The following is a 27816-nucleotide window of genomic DNA, read 5'->3' on the forward strand; positions in this document are numbered from 1 at the left end:
GCCGGCGCTTCCCGGCCTGGCCGCGGAGGTCGCGGCTGCTGACAGATTGCAGGGCAGGCCGAAGCAGCATGGGGCGTGCGGGAGGCCGAGGCTGAACCCTTCCGAGGAACAAACGGCTTTTTATCCCAGGTCCACGCCACCAAATCCACTTCACTCCTTGCTTTCCTGTAGCTACGTGACACGGCAAACGGGTTAGTGCCACCTTATGCACGCTTCCAAGGCTGAGGCCAAATTTTCAACGAGGCCAAACAAGGGGAAAGCATGGGACACTTACAAAAGCTATCTTTTGTGACAGCAAAACAGACGGGCATTCAGCTGCAATTTTTAAAAGGAGCTGGGCAGCCAGTTCCCTTCTGTTCCTTCAAAAACTGCGGCTAAATTAGGGCAGCTAATGCAGCACAGTTCACTGGACAATATCAGCACGCTCATTCATATGCATAAACGCAGATTTTTGTGTTTTCATGAGTGGTACCCTTTCCAAGGTCTGACTTTCAAAGTTTAAATTTTTATTTTTTAAATTCAATTGTTCTTGTCACTGAAGATCAATTCACATGCAGAAAGGCAGTTACAAACTGACTCTTTATTATACTGAACAAGGTCAAATTTTAAAAAACTTCAAGCTGTGTTCCAATACAAATCACTGAAATACCCCTCTTCTTCACTCTCATATCCAAAGCATATTCATTGTTGGAAAAAGAAGTCATCTCAGACGATGTTCAGTAATCCACTGGATTTAATACTTTTTTTTCCAAACTGCATCCAAAACCAGAGAATGACAACACAAACTCAAGTTATGTTCAGTGTTTTCTTTGTCCAAAAGACTGTTCTGAATATTTATTTCAGAATGGCTACATTAAGCCAAAGCAAGAGAGCATTTTCAAGTAATGCATGTATCATTTCTTCAAAAGGAAAAAAATCCAACCCAATACTTTGAAACTGAATACAGTCACAGACATGAACAGTTAGAGCTTCAACATACATCCTCTACTAATAACAGTTTCAAAGAAAATGTGCACTTTATACACAATTAAAATGGAAACAAAACAGTAATAAAAACAGATCCATCACTTTGCATTTTTGGAATGAACTTAGTGTTGGGATTGAAATACTCTACACACTTTGCTTGCTAACAGAATTACTTAGTGGTTTGGACAAAAGCTCACAGGACTGACCTGAGACGGTAACTTTATGCACGTAATGGTTTTAGATCATGAATTAGGAAAGGGCTAATACAAACAAGAGGTGAAGCAGCTGTTGTGAACTGATTGCAAACAGGTTTTATGCCATTAACAAGAAATGGCTGCACTGATGCAGTTTGCATAGAGAGCAACAGGGGGGAAGAATTTTAGCTTCTTGCCATTCAGCTGATGAAAGGGAGTTCTGAAACCACCGCAAGGGGTTAAGGGCAATGTAACCCTTTTGGGAAGCTGAAAAGAACAACTGAGATGCAGTGCTCGGGATAATGAGTGGAATGTAGCCATGAATCTGTGTTTATCTCCAGGCTCCAAACGTCTTTCCCTAGTACTTTCTGACAACATGTTTTTCACCCAACTTCTCCATCACATGCAGCTCTTTGCTGGCAAAGCCTCTCTGCCCATCCTCAGGCGGCACACTTCTCTTCAGACTCCTGTTTAACTGGAGGAACACTATTAATAAACTTTCTCACCCCGCACAGCTAGTCCCATCTCACCAGCTAGCCATCCCTGCCTGAAACTCCACTTCAGCTTTTAGAAGTGGGTATATATTTACTGAGTTTATCATCTAAAAGACATCACCCTGAAACTTCTCTGCGTTAAATTCAGAGGTTACTCCTCTCCCAGCACAGAGCCCAGGATGTGCTGTTAAACAAAAAGCCAGACAGCAAGTTTTCTTCCAAACCTCTCTGCTGGACGCAAACTGGAGAAGCTCTAGCTGACGTTCTGTGGAGGGTTGCACTGGCTCTGGGCACACTTACGTCTCTCTAAAGCAGAGCTGAGAGATAGCTGGGAGAGATATCTATGCCTGGACACTCCGACTGTCTGGTGTCCCGGAGCAAAAACAGACTGAAAACAATTCAGCAAAATATCTATTTTCAGCAAGTGCTTGGGTAGATGATAACCGCAAGCACATGCCTGTTTATCCTTAGTTTATATTTAACATAAAGCCTATGCTTAGCTGTTCTGCAGACAGGAATGGAGTACAGGTTTACACGTTCTCTGTGTAGCTTTACTTCTCAGTCCCGTTCCTGGTCAGACCGTAACAAGGGCACTACGGACTGAGGTAGCCTTGAAACAGAACAGTCCCCTTCCCACCGGAAGCAGGCCCCCAAAATAAATTAAATACACAAAAAACTAACAGAAGAGGAAACAGAGCAAGGCCCTGAACACATTATAAATAGTAGCAAAAAGCATACACATTTACCAGCATCCCTCAGATATTAATGCTCATCCTTGCCAAAAAGACACCGCCAGAGGCGGAGAATACCGCGTTCTCCTTTTTCTAATTATAAATTCAAGTTTAATGCCAAAACCACAGAATGCCAAATCTGACTGGTCTCTCAAGCAGAAATCTAAATTATACATATTGCTCTGTCTGAACTAAGTTCCTCGGACATAATGGAAGGAAGAGGGGTCTGGAATAAGGCATTATCATTCATATTCAGAAAGGGCTTTGTAATAGAACTTGTGCAGACAGCTTGTGTGTACAGGGTTGTGGGGGGAGGAAGGTTATTTCTTGAATGTAATGCATCGAGAAACAAAATTAACATGACTCCTTCTAACCAGATTACTCTGGAAAATACAAAAATCTTACCCAAAAGGTATTGTAACAACGTGATGCCCTTGGGGAGCGGGGTGTTGCGTAACAAGAGACCTCAGAAACATCTTTCCGTAGATATCACATAAATATGTGGAATTACTGAATACAGTAGTTTCTATTTACTTTTTCTGAATGTTTTACAGGAGTTTGAAGTCTCTCTTCCCTCCTGTTGAATAAAGCTTGCAGGGAGGTCTGACCCCACTCTGCATTATGGCTGGCAGGCTTGCTCTGAACACAAGTACTCTAACACACACGCATTTTTTCCCCCATTTTCCATAGGACAAAAAAATGTTGCACATAATAGCTATAGTTTGACACTTCCGTTTTGTAAGTAGCACATCATTTTTGTAAAAGATACAGTCAAGAGCACCATTAGCAGATGTTTTCCAAATCTTTCTCTGCTCTGCTATGAAGTGACTGGCACCCGTGGGCTGCCTGGATAACTGGAGACTCCTCTGTGCTGTGTGCATGTTCAAGGCACTTCTGAAATGCAGCATAGAAAGTTTTTACATTTAAAACAAACAAAAAACAACAACAAACCTGCGGACCACAGTAATAAAACTAGCAAAATGCTAACAACTACCTACTGTTTTCTCCTTTTTAATATAAAAATGTGTAACTTCAGAGATCCAGTGTACAAATACAAAAATTGTGCATAATAAATGTACTATAATACTGTACATACAGCATAAACCGTTCAATGAGAATGATTTAAATATACCTATTTGTCTCCTGGCTTGGAAGGCAGAAGAATAAAGTTCTATAATCCTAGCATATGCGTATAAACACTTTCTTAGAGCTTGAATCACTAGCCAACGGTATCCCTGAAAATAAGCAGAACCAAATATTTACTTAATGGAAGCCATTATTCAAGGGGTTGCTGGTTATGATAAACTAGGAGAAAAAAAATATATTAACTCAGCCAACGTTAAATCCAGACACAGTTCTTTCCGTCTCCTGATTTGCTACTGGCACTGCTTTTGTTTGAGCCTGCTTTGGACTTCTTCTCTCTGGAGCTGCTGGGATTGTTTTGGTTGTTGTAAGCCTGGATCGCAAGGTCCAGGCGTTCCTGAGCCACTTTAATTTCCCTCTGCAGATTTTCCAGGTCAGCAGGAATGTTTTCTTCATTGCTTCCATACTGCTGTTCCTGAGCTATGTTGGCTTTGTTCTGTTTGTAGGCCATTTTGGCATTGGACAGTTCAGTATATTGGATTTGATCTGGCTTGACGGCAATGTTATAGCCAGGAGGAGCAGATGGTGTATTCCAAGTAAAAGGGTAGTTGTAAGTACCAGAATCTTCCAGCTCTTTTCTCTTGTTGTTTAATGTGTCCCGGATTGTGCCAAACCCTAAATGGAGCATCTCCCAGACATTCAAAAGTAAACACATACAGCTCACCCCATACATTATTAGCAGGAAAATGGTCTTTTCAGTTGGCCTTGAAATGAAGCAATCTATCTTATGTGGGCACGGCTTTCTGCTACACACAAATATGGGGCTGACCTCAAAACCATACAAAAGATACTGACCCACAAGAAATCCAATTTCAAACGTAGTCCTTGCCAGAAGTTGCAGCACGTAAATTCTCATGAGTCCATCTTCACGAATTCGTCGCCTGCCATCATGCTTAGCTTTGGCAGGGGCTGGCTGCTCTTTGTTCTCCCGTTCACTTTCCAGCTCTATTTCTGGGTACATCATTGGGTCTTCCTCGTGGTCATCTTCAGCTTCCTCTAAGCCACGGTGTTGTTTCCAGCGCGTTGAGAAGCTTTTACTTCTGATTCTTCTGTCAGCTTCGCTGTGTTCCACCATCCGGGCAATTTTGTGAATTGCGTAGCCTAAATACATCACAGACGGAGTGGCTACAAGAATGATCTGAAACACCCAAAATCTCACGTGCGAAAGAGGAGCAAAAGCATCGTAACAAACATTCTCACAGCCAGGCTGCTCTGTGTTGCACACAAACTTGCTTTGTTCATCATAGTAAATGGATTCTCCTCCCACAGCAGTTAGGACAATCCGAAATACAATCAACACTGTCAGCCAGATTTTGCCAACAAAGGTTGAGTGATTGTGGATCTCCTCTAACAGACGGGTCAGAAAACTCCAACTCATGGTGGTCAAATAATTTTATCTAAAAAACAAACAAACAAACAAAATCCCCAGATGTTTGAGTTTATCGGCTTAAGCCTAAATGCTGCAAATATTCAATTAAGAGAATTAGACTAGAATTTTACAACCAAACACACAACTTTTGTTTGTGCTATCACCTGCTATCGGGAAATTCCAGCTGCCAGGATTTGCTTGAAGATCCTGTGTCTCCTCTGCAGGCTTTTGAGAAGTCCACTATACATATACATAAAAAAAAAAAAAAAAAAGGAGTTAGCTGCCATTTCACAAACAAAACTTGCGTTCCAAGCTATTTCCAAGCAGAAGAGAAAGACACAGCTGCTCTGTATTTCAAATGTTAAAAATAACATTTACACTTCGGGCTGAAATCTCCTAAATATAGTGGAACAAAAGCTCAGCTCCTGTGAAATTTTATGGGCACCATTGGCTATGTCCCATCACTGAAATTAGGATTTGTTTTAATTGTGTGGAGGCATCCAAGAGCTGTTGAAGTCTGAGCTGGCAGTGTTGGCCTCCACCAGAGACAGTGGAAACAGTTCTATCTATGGAGCAGTGCCAGCTGCTGCAAGGCAGAAACGAATTGCCCAGCCAAAGCCTGAGAGGCAGGCAACTGCTATTATCTTTGTTTTAAGGACAGGACAACCTTATATAGATTGTGACCTGACCAATGCTATCCTGCAGGTCTAAGCCAGAGACAGCGTGTGACCCAAGTGACATCTCACTTCTAACCTTATGGTCAAACTACTCATTCTGTGTATTTTGGCTCAATCCCTCAGGGAGGCTAACAGTCTCCCTTTAAGGCACAGAAGACCTTAGGATATGTATCTCGTAGTGCCACTGGGATAGTGGAAGGAAAATCTAGTTAAAGAAGATACCTATTAGATAGCAACCAATATAAGTTTGTAATCTTAACAGTAAAAAAACAAAACAAAACAAAACAAAAAAAACACTATCAGTGGAAACTCAGAGCTGGGAGCGCTGTGAAGTATTATAATGAACAAAAAGCTAGCAACACTATAGGCCTACCTGGTGCTTTAAGTAGTAAAACTGGTAAAACATTAAGGACAGAAAGAACCATTTGACATTGCCATAGCACAGGGGATATCTTTCAGTCCTCTGATGATGTTAAAGATGTAACAGTAATAGAAATTTTCAAGTCAAAAAAAAATGAGGAACACTTGGTCAAAGGTTCAGGATCTTGCTAGGAGGAAGCAGGGCAAAAAGTAGTATTGTGACCCTGGACTTCAGGAGAGCAGACTGTCTTCTTCAGGGATTTAATTGGAAGAATTCCATGGGTTAGGGCCCTGGAAGGAACGAGGGTCAGTATTCGAGTATCACTTCTTCCAAGCTCAAGATCAGTGCATCCCTATGAGCAAGAAGGCAAGCAAAGGGGCCAGGAGACGTGCATGGGTGAGCATGAAGCTCCTGGTGAAGCTCAAACAGAAGAAGGAAGTTTACAGCATGTGAAAAAAGGGACAGGCCACTCGGGAGGGATATAGGGACACTGTCAGAGTATGCAGGGATGTGACAAGGAAGGCCAAGGCCCTGCTGGAATTAAATCTGGCAAGGGATGTCAAGGACAACAAGACGGGCTTCTTCAAATACATCAGTAGAAAAAGGAAGATGGGAAAATGTCGGCCCACTGCTGAATGGGGCAGGTGCCCTGGTGACAAACGATATGGAGAAGGCAGAGTTGCTGAATGCCTTTTTTCTTCAGTCTTTACCACTAAGATCAGCCCTCAGAAATCTCAGGTGCTGGAGACAACAGAGGAAGTCCGGAGAAAGGAGAGTTCTAAAAAAGGAGTTCTAAAACCAGAACTGGAAAAATCTCTGGCACTCTGATCTTAAAATTGTTTTGGTCTTAAAGCAGAGAAATTTGAGGAGACTGGAAGAAAACTAAGATTTACATCTATTCAACTTCTTCCACACAACTATGAAGTTGTTCACAGGCAATGTAATGAAATTTGAGGGGATGCAATCAATGCAGAACAAAATGTTTCATTGAAAAGGCAACAGCACCGGCATGATGTGGTTGGGCTCCATAGAACATTTGATTTATTACTTCTTGATAATGTGAGAAAAAGATAGCATGATAGAGTATTAAAAAAAGCACACATTAAGAGAATTAAAGATCTTGAATAATGATTCCCACGTTAGAACAAAGATCAATCACTCTTAATTACAGCGAGTCCTACAAAGACTAGAAACAGGCCTGGCAACCAGTCTGCTTTTTCCCCTGAACAGAAAATGGCTACTGACAAAATCCACAAATGGCCCAGAAGTTTGCAGACTGACAAATAAAGATAAGAATATCAGTGATGCAAAAAAATGCATTGTTTGAGAGGCTGAGTCCACCGAAACAAAAAAATGCTTTAGCCAAGCTTAATGCAAGGACATAGAGCTAAGCAGAAGAACATGTAAAAGAGCGGTTACTCTGGACAGCAGTTAATAGGAAAGGGAGTCAGGGTCCTAATGGGCAAGGGTGTCAACGAGCACTGGCAATAGAACAAAAGTGATTAATGTAATCCTTGGTGGTGTAACATGCAAACATGAGCAAGGAGGGTGACCTTACCTCCTTGTTAGCAAGACAGCATACAATGCCCGTGTCTGCATCCTTTAAAAGTTGCTTAAACGTCAGAAAGTGAATACAGCAGTCTCAAAGCCATCCGAAGAATGGGGAGGATGCCTGAAAGTGAAAGATTTAGAGTTCAATTTGTTTAGCTGGGAAACGTGGGAAGAAAGGGACGGATTACAGGTGATTCACTTAACCTAGTGTCTGTCAATTGAGCATGCAATCAACCTAAGGCTTGTAATCGACGCTCTTCTTAGTAGGCAACTATGCTACCATTATGCCATAGACAGAACTGGCTGCCAAAAAAAAGCATTTTAATGGGCAAAAGAGACCAGACGGGTCCAGGCCCAGGCTTCGGGCTCTGACCCCTTGTTTCAGAAAGCCCCCTGACTTCAGCTTTGCAACCCTGAGTTCTGCGTTACAGCAAGATGCGAGAGGCTGCTTCAGCCCCCCGTGCTTGGCATTTTCCAGTGGCTCACTTAGATTAGGACTCAACACGGGTAGCAGAGGCTGCAGATACCGTGCGCTTAAGGAGACTCCCATACGCTGAACAGAGAGCTCAAGTGAAAACTGCGTCCAAACCCGGGGAACAGAGTTAAGAGCCACAACACTCCCATTCTCACCGAGATGCTTTATCAATCTAGGCACCAAACAAGAACATGCAATGGCACGCGCACGTTGCTAGCTGACGTGTTTTAACTGAGCAATGAGGAAAAAAAAAAGGGGTTAATTTTCACTCACTGACAACGTTAGGGCCAAATTCTTTTCTATAAGGAAGCTACTGAGCAAACTCAAAAACAAACACTGTTGCTGGTTTTAATTTGGACTAAAGGCAGGAACCAGCCTTTAACTTTTCAGGTGTCAGTGTTCATTCCTGGATGGCTGCTAGCAGAGAAGACTTAAATTAGAGCGGTATCCATATGAGAGAGGAAACTGAATCTTGAATTTTAGATGAGATGCTACCTTGGGATTGCACCACGTTTTTCGAGGTACACATCAGCCTTTTCAAGGTGTGTTTTCTACCTGAGGACGGCATCACTGGCGTCACAAATGCACAGACTGACAACGTAGACATTTACGTTTCGATTAACCACAGCCTTCACGTGAGGAAGCCATACCAGCTGTGCATTTACTAACCAAGACTTCTGTTGATTAGAGAGCTCTTACTGCTACAATTTGAAGTTGTTGAAAAGCTCTGTTTCTCTTTGACAGCAAAGTGTCATTTATTCCAAATTTAGTTTCAGTCCAGAGCAGCGCTGCTGATACAAATATGGGAAAATCCACCAGCTGGCAAAGAATGTTTGGCACCTTCTTTGTCTTTTAGGCTCAAGCGAAACGACCTGGCATTAACCCGCTGTTCTACTGAGGTGCTCGGCCCATCCTAATGGGAAGTAACAGGAAAAAAAGTTACAAGCAGGATTAGGCACTTAAAATTCTTGAGTTTCGCGAGATCAGCCAAGGCTAGAGAACGCATATTTCTGCCTCTACAACATGTGTACTGCAGGACCCAGATATACTGCAGTAACCTTCACCTAATGTACACTTAGTGTCTCCCAGAACTGTTGTTCTGGCAACATTTAACTCAATAATTTTCCATTGTTTGAAGCAAAAGTCTATGGACACTGACACACATCTGAAAAAGGCAAAATGTCAGCAATTTCAGCTAATTTAAGTCATGCCAGAAAGTGCATTTGAGAGAGACTTTCATTCCTTGTATTTGTCATAAGCTCATTCCAGCACTTAGAGCAGAGGCGGCTCCTTGGAGCAGACAGGACGCAGGATGCAAACAGCACGACGCTATCTCTGACAGCGACCTGGCTCCTGTGAATTAAAGTTCTGTGCACCAGCTCCGAGCAGACACTGACATCCAGAAAGGGGAAAGAAAAAAGAAAGAAAGAAAAAAAAAGAATTTGGAGCAGGTACATGGGAAAAAAAAATCATTTTCAAGTTAACAGTTTCACTGCAGGAAATTTCCGAGCTGATTTACCACATCCCTGTTGCTCAAACACTGACACAAGCGCTGAACAGCCCCTCGTGTGGAGCTTCCCCTGTCCAGCCCATGTGTGCTTTTGAATGTGTTTAAACACGGGATTAATTTGACCTCGTTCCAGTTTTCCTACCTAGCTGTAATAGCCTCCCGGCGGTCAGGGAAGAAAACACGTGCCTCTGAATGGCAGATTACTCAGCTACCTTAAAATCCTGTCTCCAGGTGAGATGACCAAGACGCAGCAGGGACAGGAGGAGTGGAGGCAGCTTGGCCCAGAGCAGCTTTTGTGAAACGCTCCCTGCGATGCCTCCGTGCCCCGTGACGTACGGCACCGATAGCTCGGTGCGCCGTGCGACAGCCAGGGTTGAAGAACAGGCTGCCGAATCCCAAAAGCCTTCCAATTCCCAAACCCCTTCCGAATCCAAAATGCCTTCGCGATGTCCGACACCAGGTGCGGGCTGGGCAGGAGGAAGCTACACTCAGCTTCGGCCACGGCTGGCGGGCTGCTGCCAGGGCACACAGGCAAATCCTGCGAGACCCTTCCCCAACCACAGCCAACCCCAGTAGGGGCTTCAGCTCCCAGCTCGGCTTCCACTGCACGTACCTGAGGCACGGCAGAGCCCCGTGCTCCTTCTCGCCCCAAGGTCCAGCTCCCAGGGGAGAGCAGGAGCCGAAGCTCTCGATGCCACCGACCCTCAGCACGACACCGGCACCTCGCTTAAACAGCAGGCATAGGAGAAAGCCTCTGAAGCCAAAAGATGATCATGACAGGGAATGTTCTTATAGGAGCACTTTTTTTTTTTTCCTTAAAACATATCCTACCGTGTCATCCTAATTAAATTTGATTAATTTATTGCTGAAATATTTGTTTTGTTTTGTTTTTAAGCAGCGTAAAAAGATGTGTGCTGATCAGAAAAAAAATCAAGAATAAATGCATGGCAATTCTGTTGATAACCAAAAGAGGTTTCATGCTGCATGAAAGTGAAATTAGGCCCACAGGCTAATTAAAATAGGATTTGAATTAGGATGAATGAATAATTAGCATTATTCATTCAAATCCCATTTACATTGAAATGTAAGAAATTGCATGATTTACAATTTTTGGGGAAGCTCAGCATTTTTGCATTTTACCTTTTTTTTAAACCTGGAAAATGAGTCAGAATTCACTATTAAGAAGGGAGAAAGCCTCGGCCAGACCCAGCACCGGCAGGGTACGAGCCCGCCACGTACCCAGGCTGGCAGCGCACCGCCACCACCCGCGCTCCCAGCGGCTCCAGCACCCGTCCTCCCCGGGGGTGCGAGGGGAAGGACAGGGGGATCCTCCTGCGGGGTTCCTCCTGCGTGACAGCGACCAGACAGCTCCCCGCTTCCCTCACTCGCGAAGGGGCGCGCTCAGTCGCCATTACCTTTATTCCTATGTTTTAAGGAAGTGCTTGCAGCACCGTGCAGCTGAAAAATAGTATGGAAACAACCGTACTGATTTTTATTTTTTTTTTAAATCTGTATTATGTAACATTTTGGAGTTAAAAGCCTGGTGCTTTTTGGACAAAACACAACGCTTTCTCAAGTAACTGGAAGTACCCAGTCATCTCGTAAGCCTCACGGTGGCAAAGAACAGAGAGCAGTTCCAAAAAAGCCACGGCATCAACATCAATTTGGGAACAGCTTCTGAACAGCGCCTTCAAATCCCAGGCATGTTAACAAGGTTCTGCTGATCCCCAGACCAACCCCCCCGAGTCTAAAAACCCCCTCGTCGAATGATCAGACCACAGATTCGATGCGGAATATAAACAGCATACTGAAATGCGGGTAGGAGGTAGAGATATAATAAGATTCTTGTGCTGTCAGAAAAATAAAGATGTCAAATACTTATCTTTTTGAAAATCAACACACATATATCCACCCAAGCATTCAGCTTAAAGATAAACTGGAATGTGCAGCTAAGACATGAACCTCCAGTAGCCTCAGAGTGCCCTCTAGGTAGTGCTAACATGGAAAGCCAAGTGACAATTTTAGCAACACTCCCCCGCAGTGACACAATTCAAATCGTTGTATGTTTCGTGCTGGCCAGAACAAGCATTTACTTCACCTACAGCATCCAGGACGCGGCATTTCCAGGGCAGACACCTCGGAGCGCACAAGATCCCTTCCGAAGAGCAGCGCCCATCGGGGCAGCTCCAGCACGAGGACAGGACAAGCTGCAAGCCCCGCTCAGGTGCATTGAGGACTGGAAACCTCCATTGAAAACGGAGGCTGAGCTGTCGAGTCTCTGTTATTTCGAGGGATTTTTGGAGTCCTGCTTTTGGGTCCCTGTCAGCCTGTGTCCCCTTATACAGGCTCAGCATTCAGTGCCCTTCAAACCAGTGGGGAAGAGGTGGATCAGCTGCAGAGTGGTACAGTGAGCTCCCAACTTGGGCATTTCTGTAGCAGCTCAGGACAGAGCTGTCAGATGTGCAGTAAATTTGAGGAGGTTGCTCTTCAGATCAGTCCTACTGACTTGAGACACCAAGAAACTTCAGAAGCAAGCCCCAGGTGATGCTGGCGCTCTGATGTGAAATATAATAATGGAGAAAATAAACCGGTCAGCAGATTACACAACGAGACACGGCACATTTGACAGTCTTTGCAAGGAAACACTCAATCCTTGGGGCAGGAAGGCTCAGACTAAGACCAAACCTGGGCTGTAGCAGTGCGGTACCGGGCTGAGGCTTGTGTGCCAGTAAGCCTTCTCCCTTCATGCAGCTCATGAGCTGGGAGTAACAATGGATGAAGAAGAACTGCTGCCGGAGCTCTAACAGCCACCGGGTTCACTCTGCTCAAGCTCTCTGCAGCACTCTCCTTAGTCTGAACGCCTCTCGAGTCTCACACACTTCAAAGCATTTCTTTGCAATGTAATCTAAGCCCATGAAGCCCAGGTGGTTTTGAACAGCTCCTATATGAGCAGACCTTATGTAGCACTGGCAGAGGCTCACCACCATTTACTGACTCGGGCTCTGCCCTGCACTGGGCCCCAGCACTGCTGTGCTTGTTCTTCTCTGCACAGGAGTTGGGAACATACACGAACTCCTTCCCTGTGTCAGACATTGAAAACAAGGCATTACAGGGTTTGAAAAGGGCAATTTCTTTTTGAGAAAAGATTGAATCTGGACCTCAAGCCATACTAGAGAGAACAGCCAAGCCTGGTGTTTCAAGACCAAGGCCAAAGTGTTTAACCAAAACCTGAACCAGACCAGGCTGTCTGCACACAGCACAGCCAGGGACTGCTACGCTCACCCTTGTAACATCCAGAGGTCAGCAGCGTGTCCTCAAAAATGACTGTTCCTACCAACACAAATGACTAACCAAATTGCTGAGTTGGGCCAGGATGGATTCAGGACTACAAAATACTCCTGGCTGAGCTGTTGGCTCCCTTTATTCCACACAAAATGGATTCTGCAGGCTTTTCCGAGAGATGATCAGAGATACTCAGCACTCATCTTCCAAATACCAAGGAGTTCTCGCCAGGAGCTGCTCCCAGCTAGATATCCATTCGATGAGATAACACGTGCTCCTTGGCTCAGGACATGAAGTGCTACCACTTGATGAAATGCTTCGGAGATAAGCATGCCAAATGCCCAACAAGCCCGACGCTGTGACAGCTTCTTTTTAAGCAACAGAAGCACCTGCTCACCTCGGTCATTCATTTATACTTGATGACCTCTAGTTTTCCTTGTGTCAATATGCATTACCCTAAAAAGTTACAATATTCTGCCAACTTGCAGTTTAAACTACTAATTCTATCTGCTGTTTTCAGCCTACTACCTCAACAGAGCTCCAGGGCAGGCTCCCGAGCAACGGCTACAAACGCAGACACATCCCGTGCTCCAAGGATGGAGAATCCAGGAGCCCTCTGAGCAGCCGGCTCCGACATTTGCCCACACTCACAGAAAAAAGTTGTTCTCCCTTTAAGTGGAATTTCCTGCGTTTCGATCTATGTCCATCACCTGCAGCCCCTGCACTAGGTGTCACCGAGAAGAGGCTGGGACCACAGCAGCAAAGCTGTTTTTCCTCTAAGAATGAATGTAACAGAGAGGAAATGTTTTACAGGGACTTGAAATACACAGGAAAGTGATTTTGGGACATCAAACCTTTTCCATCCACAGTGCAGGCTGAGTGCCCAAATAAGCTTGGGCTGCTTGCTGTGCAGTCACCCACGACACGCCGCGTGCAGTGCTATATAAACAATACCTAACAGTACAGTATTTTTAACATTTTAGTAGCCCATCACACCTGTGTTCTCAGCAGCTATTTTAGCATAAACAGCTATGGGCAGTGGAAGGGTAGGGATGGAAAAGCAATACAATGGGGCAGAGCGCAAAAGCCAGGTACCGAGTGACAAACAGCACTCCAAAGTGACAGCAGGCTTGGGTTACTGCACACACCTGCTGACTAATCCTACAGGTTCAGCTCACTGCAGGATATTAAGCTCCTTTCAGAGGGAAAAACAGCATCCTCCTTCAAACCCCACAACAGCTCCTGTACAGACAGGCCCAGCACCACTGTGCGGGACTGCACTGGAGGCAAACAGGCAAAGAGCACACCTCAGGTGAACCAGAACTGTTTGCACGCTCAGGATGCAAATCGGAGCACGACGCCCTACCTGAAACACCCCTGCAAGACGGACACATGCTGCTGCAGGGCAGCCACCTTTGTACGTGCCCGAGCGTGTGAGCACTTACAGGGTCCCTCTGCCTCCCTCGCAGCGAGGGCTGAGGTTGGCCGTCTTCACCCGCGCACCGTTTCAGGCAGCCATCAGAGATATTTCCCCACCGTGACGTGATCAGTGATTCAAATAACCACAAAACCCCTCTAACCACTCCTAATTCCACTGCAGCCAACAGCACCACAGCTTTTCCCCACCAGGCTCCTCTTACACGCTCAGAGGGATGAGTGTCAAAAGAAAATGACACACTCGAGGCAGCTGACCCAAATAACACTCTCACAGCCATTTTGGGGGGGGGGGGGGGGGGGAAGAGAGAAGCCAAAAGAGAGCAATTCTGTCTGCTCCTGTAAGTCAGAGGCTCTCAGCTGAGCTGGAGACAATGGAATGGGTATGAACACCTAATTCACCCAGCACCGTATTATGACAGGAAAAAGGAACTCTGCTAGTGCTTGCTTCATAAAGAAGCCTCAAAAACTGGCGTGAATGACACACAAATAAAACAGACACCCCGTGCCATGACTCTGTCTGCCACAACGCCCCCGATCAGTCACTCTGCAACATTTAAGAATGGCTGCGGCTTCACTGTGACCCAGATTCCAAGAAGACTGTTCTTTCCCAGCTCTGTCAGCTGGTCTAGCAAGAGATGCCACCTCTCCCTACAACGGCATCACTCAAATCCATGTAATTGTTTCCTCAATGGCAGCTTTGTGACTTCGCTGTACAGAAAAAGATGTTCTGAAGGCAAAAGAGGAGTTTGCAACGGAACATGTATTCCAGATCCTTACCAGAGACTGCTTCACAAGATGTCCCGCACTTAAATTAGCTCTGCTAAACCTGGTCAGCACTTCCCACCTGTTCAGATGAAGGGCAGGAAAGCTTTCCAGACCTCTGTGACTTCACACGACTGTGAGGCTCCTCAGGCAGAAAGCGCTAACCTCAGGAAGATGGAAGCTGTCAGCAGCCAGCTACGCCAGAAGGCCGCCGCCTCGCCGTCGGTTACTGCAAGTTACCGGCACACCGCAGCTACGCACGAGGGTCGTGCTGACCGACAGCCAAGGACAGAGAACCCCAGCGCCTCACCAGACCTCCAAAAGCACTTTCGGTATGACCGGGTGTCCAGCCTGCACGTGGCTGAGCGCGGTACAGATCACACGGATGCTCCTTCCAGAGGGCCATGCGAAGAGGAAGCTCTGCGCTAGAACAAGGTAACGGCGAAAACACAAGCTCGTCAGGCAAACTGTTTCTTCTGTCACATACTGCCTGCTGCGTCAACTTCCTAAGCTGCAGAAATAATTGAAAAGTTTGTTTCAGTAAATCCGTTTTCAGTACAATTTGTTTTGAGGAAAAGGAGAGCAGTGAATCCGAGCAGATTGCTGAACTGTAACTAAAATTTTACTCCGGCTTGAGTTCAATGGGAGTTTGAACAGCTTTATTTCACCAAAGATAAAAAATACAGAATATTAATGTGGATAGAAACTTACTACGCAAAATTTTTTGTTGGAAATTATTTCCTAGAGTGAAATAAGAAGCCCCAGATTGTCATTTTCCCTGAATGACCTGAGTACGTTTACAGACCCCTTGGGAAGGAAGCTGAAGCGCGGATCGCGCTCTCCACACTGCTCCTCACACAACCATCACAGCGGCCGTGAGCTGCCAGAACACGCACACCAACTTTTTTTTTTGCCTTCCTGAAAACAGCCACAAATAACTTGAAGTTTATGAAGAACTAGAAGCCCTTTTCCCACTGTGCTTCATGGAAGAAGATGCGCTAAACCAAGCACAAAGCAGCAGACAGTTCATTTCTGGTCAACTGCCCGCTTTACCTTGCCATACATGGCATCAGGCTCGTTATTAACAAGGATTATGAAAAGTGGCAGCACCTGCGATGCACATTAGCCTCCCAAATGCAGGGAAACTGCTTAAATCAGGTACGTGACCTGTAGATGTGACGGCATACTGAAAAGCTTGGTACTCGAGTGCAGACAGACCACGGTCCGTGCTGCTCTTTGGTACCGCGGGAGATGGAGAAAAGCACCTTGACTACTGCCAGAACCGCCCAACAATGCTGAACTTCCCCCAGCTTCTTATTTCTGAGCTTTCACGATTTTAGGCAGGTGGTCACTTCTTAACCTAACCTTGTTAGTCAAAGAATGAGCTTCCTGCCTGTGGTGTACGTGTTCTCTTCTGAGCTCTGCCTGGGAGACAGCACACAGCTGCCATTTCACAAGTCTACAGAGCCACCGAGACCCAGCGTTCAGCTTCACCTCCGCACCAAGCGGGCAGCAGCATAAGCGGTTTGGCCTTAGACCTTGCTTAGAAACTTACCTATAACAGCAAAGGATTATAAAAATTGATTTTTTTTTTTATAACTAAAGAGAAATAGAAAGCAGAGCATATCAGAACAGACCCTATACCTACACAGCCTCCTTTCAGACAACGGCTGGAGGCCTCTGCAGTCTTCGGACAACCATTTTACTCCCAAGCCTGGCTAAGGCTTCACCATCAGTTCGGTTACAAGTAATTTCCCAGCAGCGTTACAAGAATAAAATACTCACGGGAATATACAAGCTTGTGAAAAGACGTTAGCACACTAGATGCCACGGCAATAAATGCAGGCACAGCCTCACAAGTTGATGCAGCACATACTCAAGGATGTGTCACAAACCACTCCTGTGATTGCTTTACCAGTTCTCTGAAGCACTGACCGCTGGCAGGCACAAGCGGCCCAGCCGTGCTCTAGCAGAGGCAAGCTTGCCTTCGGAAACATCCCCACCACAAAGGACGCTCCAGCAGCTTGAGCTGCATCACTTCTCACTCACTCGGAGAAACGGGGGATTAGCTGCCAAGTGAGGTAATTCCTAGCAAGAAACTGCCAATGATTTGGTGGATTCCCTTCCTTAGGTACCTGCCCCACCACGCTGCTGCCATCCGGCTCACCCACGACCACCGCAGCTTCTGTCCCACCACTGCCAGAGCCACAGGCATCCTGGGCGTCCCTCGAGGGGAGCCTCCCTGCAGGAAGCCACCGGCCGGAGCAGGCTCGCTTCTTCGTGCTGCTAGTAGAGGGACAGTGGCACACAGGACAAGTGAAACGGCTTCTTCGCATTTCTACTCACGGTACAAAAACCAGACCCGTCTGTTCCTCTGGGGACTCTTTGGCAAATTGGCTGACACTGAAATGTCTGAAAAAAAAAGAGGTCACAGAACAAAGAGCCAAACTGAGGAGCAGCGGGTTGCCAGCCCTGGTTGGTGTTCACCAAAGAGGAAACCTGCAAGCCAGCTATAACCTTCCTAAAACCGCCTTGGTACCTGGGGACAGCAGGGAGGTGAGCGTGACGCCACTTCTGTGAGACAAAGCAAACCCTGGTGACTTGTAGGCCTCAAAACCCAGCGCTCTTCGAGGAAAAACTGACAATATTTAAAATACAGACAAGAATTAGCGGACTACTGATGTATCTGTATAAATATGACACACCAGGAAAAAAAAGAAAATCATTGAGACTTCTGCAATGGGACTCCCAGCCTCGCAGAAGGCAGCGCAGACCACTTTGATTTTCAAGACTTGTGGCTCCCTCAAAGGCTTCTCACAAGGAATCCGCAAGGCCATACCGGAACAGGGACCGTCCCCGCAGGGATAAACAACTGGGCAAGAGATAACAAACAAGGGTGGGAGTAAACAGTCATTTCCAGCAAGGGAGGGAGTCACAGCAGTTTCACAGGGACAGAAGCTGGGACCAGGCCATCATCTGAGTCAACGGGACAGTAGGAGGGCAGGCAGCGACCACGTACCCTGATGGTAATACCCAAGGCAAGGAAGGCAAGCAGCTGTGAAGAACAGCAGAAAAATATTATGGCTGTAAGTAACCTGGTAGTAAAGCGGTAGATGAAATCGCATGTAGATAAAGTGATGCGTACACCAAAAATAATTATAATAAAATCCTATTTCACACTCAAAAGGATGAGCCCTGAGTTGACCTTGGCGCAGAAAGAGATCCTGGGGCTGACAGGCTGCTCCACAAAAGCTCCAGCGCTGCTCAGCAAGTTCCAGAAAGCGACCAGCACTTGACCAGGATCGGAGAAGGAAGGGAGGGAGCGCAGAGCACGCTGCTGCGGCATCATGGTTCCCCGTGTGTGGTTCCCTGCATCCCAGACATGGTGCCACCCACACTGTCCCCGCCACAGAAACAAGAGAGCAGAAGCAAACAGCTTCGGAGAAGGACAAAACCCACCACAGGCACACGCTGGCTGATGTAGGAAGAACAGTAGGGAAAAGAAAAGGTTAAAGGGGCAAAAGGGTGGGGAGCTGCAAAGAACCGAGCCTGGAGGTGGAATGCAGTCGATTACTCACTGCTCCTTCAAAACTGAAGAAAGGGACAGTTGTTCACGCAGCGGGTGAGTCTCCAAGCAGAAAGCAGTCAAAGTGCTGCAAGGGGTTTCAAAGATGCTTCTGTTGGGCTTTCTTTTCAGCCCCCGCCGCGGGCCGGTGCCACAACAGGACGCGAGGCCAGGCGGCCGCTCCGGCGCGGCTGTTCCTGTGCAGCCGCCATTTGTTTCTGCCAGCAGCTCCACAACGCAGCACTCCAGGGAATCAGACCTTCCAGACACCCAGATCAATAAGGGCTTGGCTACAGACTGCAAAAAGCACAAGAGCAGGCTGAGGAATACAAATCAAGCTGGATCCTGCCAGAGAGGTGGAGATTCCAAGTGCAGTGGGAGTGAAGACTTGAAGCGAGCCAGGGACTTCGGAGGATCGCTGCCATATGGCTGCACGGGACGTCGATGTGTACGTCTTCCCGAGCGCTTCGGTTTTTGTTTCTGAAATATCCTGGGAATCCGTCTCCAACATGAAATTATTCCTCCTTTTAAAAATAGTTCAGCTATGCATTTGAAAGCCAAAGGAACTCTTGTACACGAATGACTGCTTTATTTAAAATTGAGGCATTTGTTAATCACCTAAAAAAAATGTTTAGTGGGAGAATCTTTTTTTTTTTTTTCTATTTTTAAGTAAAATCAGGAGTAAATGCTGCATCCAAGACGGCATACCAGCAAGACACGCATTTTTCATACATAATTTTATTTTTTACACCATTTAGGATCACCCTACCATCTGTACCAGCCCGGTGTGCACAACCCACCCACCCCAAGCCCCCGACCTGCACAGCACCACCCGTGTAACATAACAGCAAGGCTCCCAGAGCACCCAAGGAGCCAGAAACTCCCCCTCAAGGTAACAGGGAAAGCATCCCCACACACAAGAAATACAATCGCCCTTCCAGGCTCTACTAGCCTGTCCAGCCCCGGGATGTCACCGCAGGACTCAACACACCCTTATGCCCCAAGAGCTGCCCGACATCCCACGCGCCGCCTACTTCGGAAGCACACCGCAGCTATCCTTGGTTTTAAAACCCCAAATCATCTTTCACGTTCCTTCATTAGTTCAGCTCAATCGGAAAAGCAGAGTGGAACCAACTGGTTGCAGTGCGGTGCTTTTTTGGGGAGGGCTTTGGGGATTTTTAGGAGAGAGAGGAAGCAGCGTGCACAGCCACCTACAAGGCAAATCAAACAATCCTCAGAGGGAGATTAATGGCTGAGAGGAACACAGTACAAGGTACTCAAACGAAAATCACAAAGCGCTATTGTCATCCACCTCTCTGGCACCACTGAACGCAGTATTTGTACTTGAGAAGCACAGCAGGCGAAATGTGCCCATCCCCTAGAACAAACGCCTCCTCTCCGTACCTCAACAGCATCTCGCGCAGGGTCAGGCAGATGCAATCCTGGCTGTCCTCTGACAAACGTGTAACTAAAAAGGTGGAACTAACATCCGTAAGAGCGGAAAGCTGGTATCGTGTCCTTATTTAGGCAAAAAGCTGGCTGGCTCCAATGATTTTCATCTAAGAAAGCTAATAGGGAGAAATCCCTCGCTCCTCTGCAAAGCACAAATCCCAGTTCAGCGAGACATTTAAGCGCATGCCTAATTTAAAGCTCGAAAGAGATCCTCCTAATAACCGGGCTGCTTGCATATCTACTGCTAGGCACAGGCTTAAGTACCTGGATGATCTGGAAATACCCCATAGCCCCCGGAAAACAGACTAAACCAGCTCTGTTTCTAAATTAATCACAGGGATCCAAACAGAACGGCTAATATTAAACTGGCGGGGGGCTGTGTGTGCGCACACATCTGTTCAAGTTTAGGCATATAAAACATTTTTCAGCCCAATGACTCCATAGGGAAATGCCTCATACATCAGCTCATCTGACTCAAATTTTCCATCGCATTTCCCTCCATACAGTTTTGCCCATAAATACGCTATTTATTTTTCCAAACATAGCTTTTTATTTCTAGAGTAAGAATGCCCTGTATCTCGTGTTATTATTTAAACCCCTGGGTTCTTTCTTGAAATGTAATTGTTAAGAAATTATTATGGAGGTATGGAACTAAGACACCTACATTTGCAGGAGGAAAAAGGATTTTTTTTCTGCAGTATTTACCGTTCTCAGTATTTCCTCCAGAAGAGTGTTACCCAAAAAATACTTGGTAGCACCCTACCTGCCCAGCCACATGTAGCTGTACACCAATTTAGCTCAAAATGAAGGATTAAGGTGCACTATATTTCAGAGAAACCCAAGGTTTTAAAAATCCCAACCAGATCTTCCAGAGAGTCCGCAATTTGGAGTGAACTGTGTTACTACCCACATAGTGATAAGGATTTGTGTTTATTGTAGGAGTAGCACAGAAAAGAAAATCCAACAATGCAGTCTTCCCTTCCTAGAAGGAATTTGAAGATAAACTCATTTTTGTGGCTTCTAGTAGAAAGTGAACAGTCAATTCAAAAGATGATAAACACTGGGAAGCGAACAGATCGTTTAGGTGTTTAAAGAGTAATTCTTTCCAGAAGCAGAATTTAAACATCGAGCAATGTAAGTAGAACAGTAAGTAAAATCTGAATTTATATCATTCTACCATTCTTAGCCACAGCTTCAGTCAGAAGCGAACGTAGCACGAGTACAGGGTGCTGCAATTCCAGCCCCGCTGCCCGCAGGAAGCCCAGCGAGCAGCTGGGATGGCCAATAGTTAGGTGGGGTCCTGCGATAATTAGGAGGGGTCGTGCACAGCACCTCCACCACCACACGAAGCGCAGCCAACGGGGCTGGTCCCCAGAAGGGGACACGGTGGGGCTGGTCCCCAGAAGGGGACACTGTCGTGGAGCAGGGACCTGCTGTCAGCAGCATGCCCATAACGCGGGGACCTGTAGCTGCTGTCCCTGCATCCTCACGTGGGCCAGCGGCGGTAAAGCCAGAGCGAGCATAAGGGGAAATATATAAAAATGGGAAGCATTAATGAAATGTTTCTCACTGGAGTAACTCCCGTTATCTAGGAGACACTCCGAAGGTGTTTGCTGGATGAAAAACAAAACCTGGAAGGAGCATGGGAAGAAAGGATCACCTTCAGTGAGACATCGTCCATCCTCAGAGCCCGCCGAGCTGCGGGGAACAAAGGGGTCCGTTATCCTCCCAGCTTTTTACTCCAACTGTTTAATGATCGTTACCGTTGTCTGAGTCTGTGCCACCATTCAGAGGGTCCTGTCTGAGCAATCAGGCTAAAGCACAAACAAGGGACCTGCTGTAATTCGCTTACATGTTGCCTACATGGGAGAAAAAGGGTGGTGAAAATTCAAAGTGGCACTAGGAAAACAGCCACCAAATCGCCTCCCTCCTGCTGGCACAGCGCGGACAGCAAGTCCGTGATTTCCCTGCTCTTCCCAGCCTCAAAAGGAGCAGCAGAGGATGGCTCATCACCCGTCACTATCTATAGCCCGGCACTTTCTACAGGCTGCTGCGAAGTAAGAGCTGTGGCATTTAATCCCCTCGCGCTGGTGGAAGAAGGGACAGCAAGCTCCCCAGCCCTGGTGGTCACGGTTGGCTCCTGCGCAGGAACGAGGCACGGCACGGCCACGGCGCTTCCCAGCGCGGAAACTCAGGGCACGAGTGCCCCGCGCCACCTCACAGCAGGTGAGCGAAACCACGACGAGTTGGCAAAGCCAATGGGAGAACCCAGCTTCTGTCAAAACTGTTGTAAGAGGACAAAGCACAGCGTTAACAGGAACTACAGCTGTACAGCTACAGAGGGCGGGGCACTGTGCACCCGTGACTGCGTACAAGTGACCGCTGGAGGAACACTGGTGAACGGATTCAAGAACATTCACCAAAATTCAACAGACGAGCATGATCTGCCTGGGTTTCTCCTTTCCCGGCTTCCACAGACGCCGTTTTGCTTTTAGAAGGAGCTGAGGGGTCACCGCACCGTAACACATCCTTACCCCCAGCGGGGCTGCTCAGTAAAAGCTGCGTGGGGCGCGCTGAGGCTCCTGGCGCAGCTCCTGAGCAGCAGGACCCGACCCACGCATGTCCCAGGAGCTCAGTCCATAACGCAGCCACCAACAGAGCCACTTTCAGGATAAAGTTACTCCTGATAAAGTGCTTCTACGTTACTTTGTTGGTCTTAAGCGTCTGAACTACACCCACAGACAATTCCAGGCGCCACAAGTGTTCTGGACCTCACCCTTGACTTGCTCTGGATGGTAAAAAAGAAAAAAAAAGGCAGTTTTAGGGGACTTTTGAGGACTTGGAGGAGCTGCTGGCAGTCAACACATCACTAAGTGAACAATTCTGTACATTAAAAACTCATCGTACAAACTCTCCACCAACAACTAGATTTCAGTTTAAGATTTTTGCCCTTGAATCTCGTCCTTGTCAGATATAAAACTACACGAAGCCAGAAGAATCCTTTTAATATTTCACCTATGCAGCACAATTCCCAAATTAATTATCTTTTTAAACCACAGAAAATTCTTTAGAAAAACTGTGTCTAAAATTAAAACTGTGAAGCACGCACTAAAATCTCTCCTGAATTCTTAAATTGGTCTGAACTTGTCCAGAGCCTGATCACAGCCTTGCTGTGCCTATGTTAGCCCGAAGACCATTCTGCTGCTCCAGCTGTTTTCCCCACAAACACTTACAGTTACCAGGTTTTTGATTTCAGCCTTCTCTTTGTTGAGCAGTGGACAGGACCGCTGGAAGCCTTCACCTCAGCACGTTTCCTGACCCCTTCTAGGCTCTTCTCTAACTCGTTCCAAGTGAGCCACAGTGCTCTCAATCTACGACCCTAATTTTTCAGTTATATCCCAATATTTGCATCACCTGCATGTTATCTGTGATGACTGGGATGTTTTTGTCCAAGCAACAAATAAGAATATTCACTTATGAAGGGCTAAGAATGGGTACTGACGGAATCCATCTAGAAAACAGACAGAAAAGGACAATTCCTCATTTGTAGTTCACGCATTCCACCTGTAAGTCAATTCAAACACACACACACACCACTCAATGTTGCTGCATCACCTTAAAAAACACTTAGTCCCCTTGTTTTTTCTTTAAAACAGAAATGTTTTCTGTTACCAATAATCCAAAGTCTGTTGCATCACTGATAAGACTAAAATTGCAAGTTTTTGTTAAGTCCTAAAGTCCTAAAGGTAGTCACTTTGGAAGGGGTACAGCCCGTCATTACATTTTTTAATGACTTTTCACAGTTTGAACTGAATTGAAACTCAATAAAGCCAGTCTTAAAAGCAAATGCAACGCTGAGAGAAGGTAAGCAATAAAGACAAGTAGTCACAACAAATACTAACTGCACAGGTCTTCCACAGTTGAAAAAAAAAAGATGGTCTCATAAAATAGGTTTCATCTTAAATATAAGCCTTCAAACGTATGTCAAAGCATAACAAATTACTTTCCTTGTTCTGGTTTGCCCCATCCTTTTGCCATTTCAATTCAGAAACATTACTCTGGACACTGTTTTCCGAGGGGAAAAGACACTGCAGAAGGGTGATTCTCCTCCGAGGAACCACAGAAATATTCCCAAGCCTGACACCAAGCTCAACACGAGTGACCGGCAGCACGCAGCCACGGTGCCCAGCCCCACCGCGCACCAGCTCAGCCCCACCGCTGCTCCGCGCCCGGCGCTTCCCTTACCACGGCTTTGTCACAGCTGCAGGCATGGCAAAAAGCCGGCGGCCGCAGGAGGGTCGGAGCCCGCTCCCAGATCCCGGCCGCCCGCACTTCACTCAGCGAGGCACCGCATTCAAACTACGGCAACGCCAGGGCCATCCGCTCGGTACCAGCTTTGCCGCTGACCAGCGAGCAGAGGACGGACGGCGAGCAGCCTGCGCATCTGTCAGATGCAGAAAATATGCAGGAGTTCACCCCACCCACGGTCACGCCCTCGGGATCTGCCTCAGTCACGAGCGCGACAGCAGAGGGAACGCAAACGCTGCCCCTCGTGCTTGCTCGGAACCGCAAACGCCGAAGTGAATTTTAGGATTGCTGCAAACACAGATCCTTCAGCTCTGTTCAGCTGTGTGGGAAGAACGAGGAACGGTACAATAAAGCTCAAGTTACCCCTGTAATTGTATATTAATTGTCTTTAAAAGAAAAGTCTTACATATCTAGCTTCATATATCAGAGCGGAGCTTACTTGTTCCCCCAGGAAAGCATACGGACAACTTCAGTGCATTCTTCAAAAGAATCCAAACCAAGGAGAAGGGCACCTTTTATTTTCCTAGCCACAAGTCTTGACAACAACGTCATTTTTTCTCATTTGCAATGAGCTGAACAAAGGTGGGTTTGGGTAACTGCACTGACAGCAGGCTTGCTGAACGTCACTGAGAAACGGCTTTCTAACAGAAAAGGAACAGAAATTTTTTCTACCAATTATCCTTGGCTTACAGAGTGCAGAAAGCATGGAAATGAGACACGGAAATATCAAGAACAATTGCCTATAAAACACACGTGTTTTGTTTTCCCTCTTATTGGTAAGGGCTAACTAAACATCCAGTAAAAGAGCTGAATCCAGTGCTACCAGTTGTTGCTCAAGAATCCATATTGTACGTACATGCCCTAATTAAATCTATACACAGTCTCCTGTTTGCAATCAATTGGATAGTGGAACAAAATTAGCACTTCCCTAGGAAGCAAGGTCTCAACAGCCAGAAAGTCAGAATTGATTCCTCCCAGCACAAAAGGGAACTGGATAAAATAAAATAAACACTAAAAATAACTGTACAAATGTGATCCTTGCGAAATTTTAAAACAACAGGTGAAAGGCCTAGCGGAGGCCAAAACTTTCATAACAAAAGCATCGTTATCTGATGCAGGGGCCGAATTTTTCTCCTTGCACTCTGCATTCACCCTGAGCAGGCAGAAACGCCAAGCAGCACCGCTGCACTTCAGGTCTACCTTGAGACGGGGCTAAGCCTGTCGGCAGCGTTGTAAGCATTTACCTGGCCAAGGACCACAGGGCACCACGCATTTCTTAGCTTGTTGTGGCGACCCAACAGCAGCTGTAACAGGGAACCCAACGCTCAGCTCAGCCCAGACCAAGCCGTGAGCGGCACGGCCACCTCTGGGTGCTGTCAGTGCCCGGAGTGCCACTGCTGGTGCCTCTTAAAGGAAAAAAATACCTGTTACTAGGAGCTGACGCCTTCCATACAAGTTCTTATGGCATGAAAAAGCCAAATTTACCACCGAGGGCCGTGAAACCGCTTCAAAGTCCGCCTGCTCCAGCACGTTTCTCTCTAATACCAAAAGCTGCGATGAGCTTCTCCGTTCCTTCCCTGGGGAAAACCTCGTTACCAGCACCCGCCGCGAAAAGCGACCTCCCCGCAGGACCCAGCGCGGTCCCCCCGGGGACATCCGCGGGCACAGACCGGGGGTGCCCGGCCCCGGCCGCCCCCCCCTCAGAGCACGAAGGACGCCGGGGGCGCTGCGGGCATCCAGCGAGGGGCCCCCCGGCGGCGGCTGCCGGCTCCCCTCAGCCCCCCGGCCCCCTTCAGCCTCCCCTCGGCCCCCGGTCCCCCCTCAGCCCCCGGTCTCCCCTCAGCCGCCCGTCTCCCCTCAGCCCCCCCCGGGTCGCCCCTCACTCACGCCGCCGCCACCCCTCGCCGCTCCGGCTCATGGCCGCGGCGGGGCCCCCCAGCCTCCCCCACGCTCCGCCGCGGCGGGCTCGCCGAGCCCGGGCAAGGGGGCGTCGGGGAACGCATGCGCGAAGCCCCGTAACCCCCCCCCCGTCCCCATGAACCCACCCACATCGGAGCTGAGGCGGGCTGGGGGAGAGGGACCGTAAAGGTCATCGAGTGACACCCCCAGCCCAGGCTGTCCCCAGCCCCAGCCAGCCCGGCCTTGGGCACCGCCAGGGATGGGGCACCCACAGCTCCTCTGGGCAGCCTGGGCCAGGGCCTCACCGCCCTCATAGTAAAGAATTTCTCCCTTTGATCTCGTCTCAATCCCCCCTCTGTTTAATTCTCCCTCATCCTGTCACCGCACCCCAACGAAGAGTCCCTTCCCAGCTTTCCTGCAGCCCCCTTGAGGCCCTGGCAGGCCCCTGTGAGCTCTCCCCGGGGCCTTCCCTTCCCCAGGCCGAAACCCTCCAGCTCTCAGCCTGGCCCCGCAGCGAAGCTGCCCCAGCCCCTGAGCATCCTCATGGCCTTCCCCAGACCCTCTCCAACAGCTCCGTGTCCTGCTGGTGCTGGGGGCCCAGAGCTGAACACAGGGCTCCAGGGGGGGTTTCACGAGAGCAGAGCAGAGGGGCACAATCCCCTCCTTCGCCCTGCTGCCCACGCTGCTTTTGGTGCAGCCCAGGTTATGGTTGGCTTTCTGGGCTGCAAATGCATGTTGCTGGCTCACGTCAAAATTCTCATCAGCCTACACTCCCAGGTCTTTCTCCTCAGGGCTGCTCTCAATCCGTTCTCCACCCAGCCTGTCATTGTGCTTGGGATTGCCCTGGCCCAGATGCAGGACCTTGCACTTGGCCCTGCTGAACCTCACGAGGTTCGCACAGCCCCACCTCTCAGGCACGTGCAGGTCCCTCTGGATGGCATCCATCCCTTCCCTCCAGCGTGTTGGCCACACCACACAGCTTGGTGTCATTGGCAGGCTTGTTGAGGGTGCACTCAATTTCACTGTCCATGTCGCTGACAAATATGTTAGACAGTGCTGGTCCCAATACCGACCCCTGAGGAACACTGCTTGTCACCAGTCTCCACCTGGACATCGAGCCACTGACCTCAGTTTGATTGTGACCACCCAGCCACTTCCTTATCCCCCAAGCAGCCCATCCACCACATCCACGTCTCTCCAACTTGGAGACAAAGATGTCACGCAGGACAGTGTCAGATGCTTTGGGGATGGGACAGGGACACTGGGAGCAGGATGGGGATGAGGACATGGGGAACAAGACAGGGATGGGGACACCAGGAGCAGGATGGGGACAGGGACACTGCGGGCAGGGCTGGGTCACCCCAATGGGAGCCTGTTGCTCAACGCTCCAAGGCCCCTTGGGAGTCAGGCGGGATGGGGATAAACGGGGATGATGTAGGGGCTGGGATGTGATCGCTCTCCTGCCTGACAGCCCCATTGCTGAGCCCCGATGAACTCATGCCCAGGATGGAGCCACAGTCCCCACCATCGTGGCTGTGCCTCAGTTTACCTGCTGCACCGCTGCTACAGCTCGGCTGCCCCTGTGGCCGGGCCGGTGGGGGGTAATTCCAGCCGCTCCGCAGGGAGAAGGGTCAGGCCCA

The 27816-nt window shown here is 47.8% G+C and overlaps 1 protein-coding gene across 13 annotated transcripts; it reads right to left on the bottom strand.

Moving 5' to 3' along the window:
- Positions 1-561: 561 nt before the first annotated feature.
- Positions 562-26273, bottom strand: GJC1 (gap junction protein gamma 1). Of its 13 annotated transcripts, none has more exons than XR_005814651.1 (5): positions 24215-25274; positions 7494-7607; positions 5062-5137; positions 3518-4925; positions 562-3279 (listed from the first exon to the last, which is right to left on the bottom strand). XR_005814651.1 is itself a non-coding variant. In XM_040536962.1 (5 exons), exon 5 carries the CDS (start codon positions 4904-4906, stop codon positions 3725-3727), a length of 1182 nt encoding a protein of 393 aa, XP_040392896.1. In that variant the 5' UTR covers positions 4907-4925; positions 5062-5137; positions 7494-7607; positions 8802-8874; positions 26165-26273; the 3' UTR covers positions 562-3724. The 13 variants fall into 13 exon arrangements, 12 of the variants coding, with proteins under 12 accessions (XP_040392896.1, XP_040392898.1, XP_040392889.1 ...); XM_040536962.1 differs by lacking the exon at positions 24215-25274 and adding exons at positions 8802-8874; positions 26165-26273 and having other exon boundaries at positions 562-4925; XM_040536964.1 differs by lacking the exon at positions 24215-25274 and adding exons at positions 11574-12026; positions 26165-26228 and having other exon boundaries at positions 562-4925.
- Positions 26274-27816: the final 1543 nt, after the last annotated feature.

Source organism: Cygnus olor, chromosome 25, assembly GCF_009769625.2.
Source record: "Cygnus olor isolate bCygOlo1 chromosome 25, bCygOlo1.pri.v2, whole genome shotgun sequence".
In the NCBI taxonomy this organism is placed as follows: domain Eukaryota; kingdom Metazoa; phylum Chordata; class Aves; order Anseriformes; family Anatidae; genus Cygnus; species Cygnus olor.

What these genes read in the sequence shown, in the direction of transcription:
- GJC1 (XM_040536962.1), bottom strand. Translation starts at nt 4,906, where the DNA reads ATGAGTTGGAGTTTTCTGACCCGTCTGTTAGAGGAGATCCACAATCAC.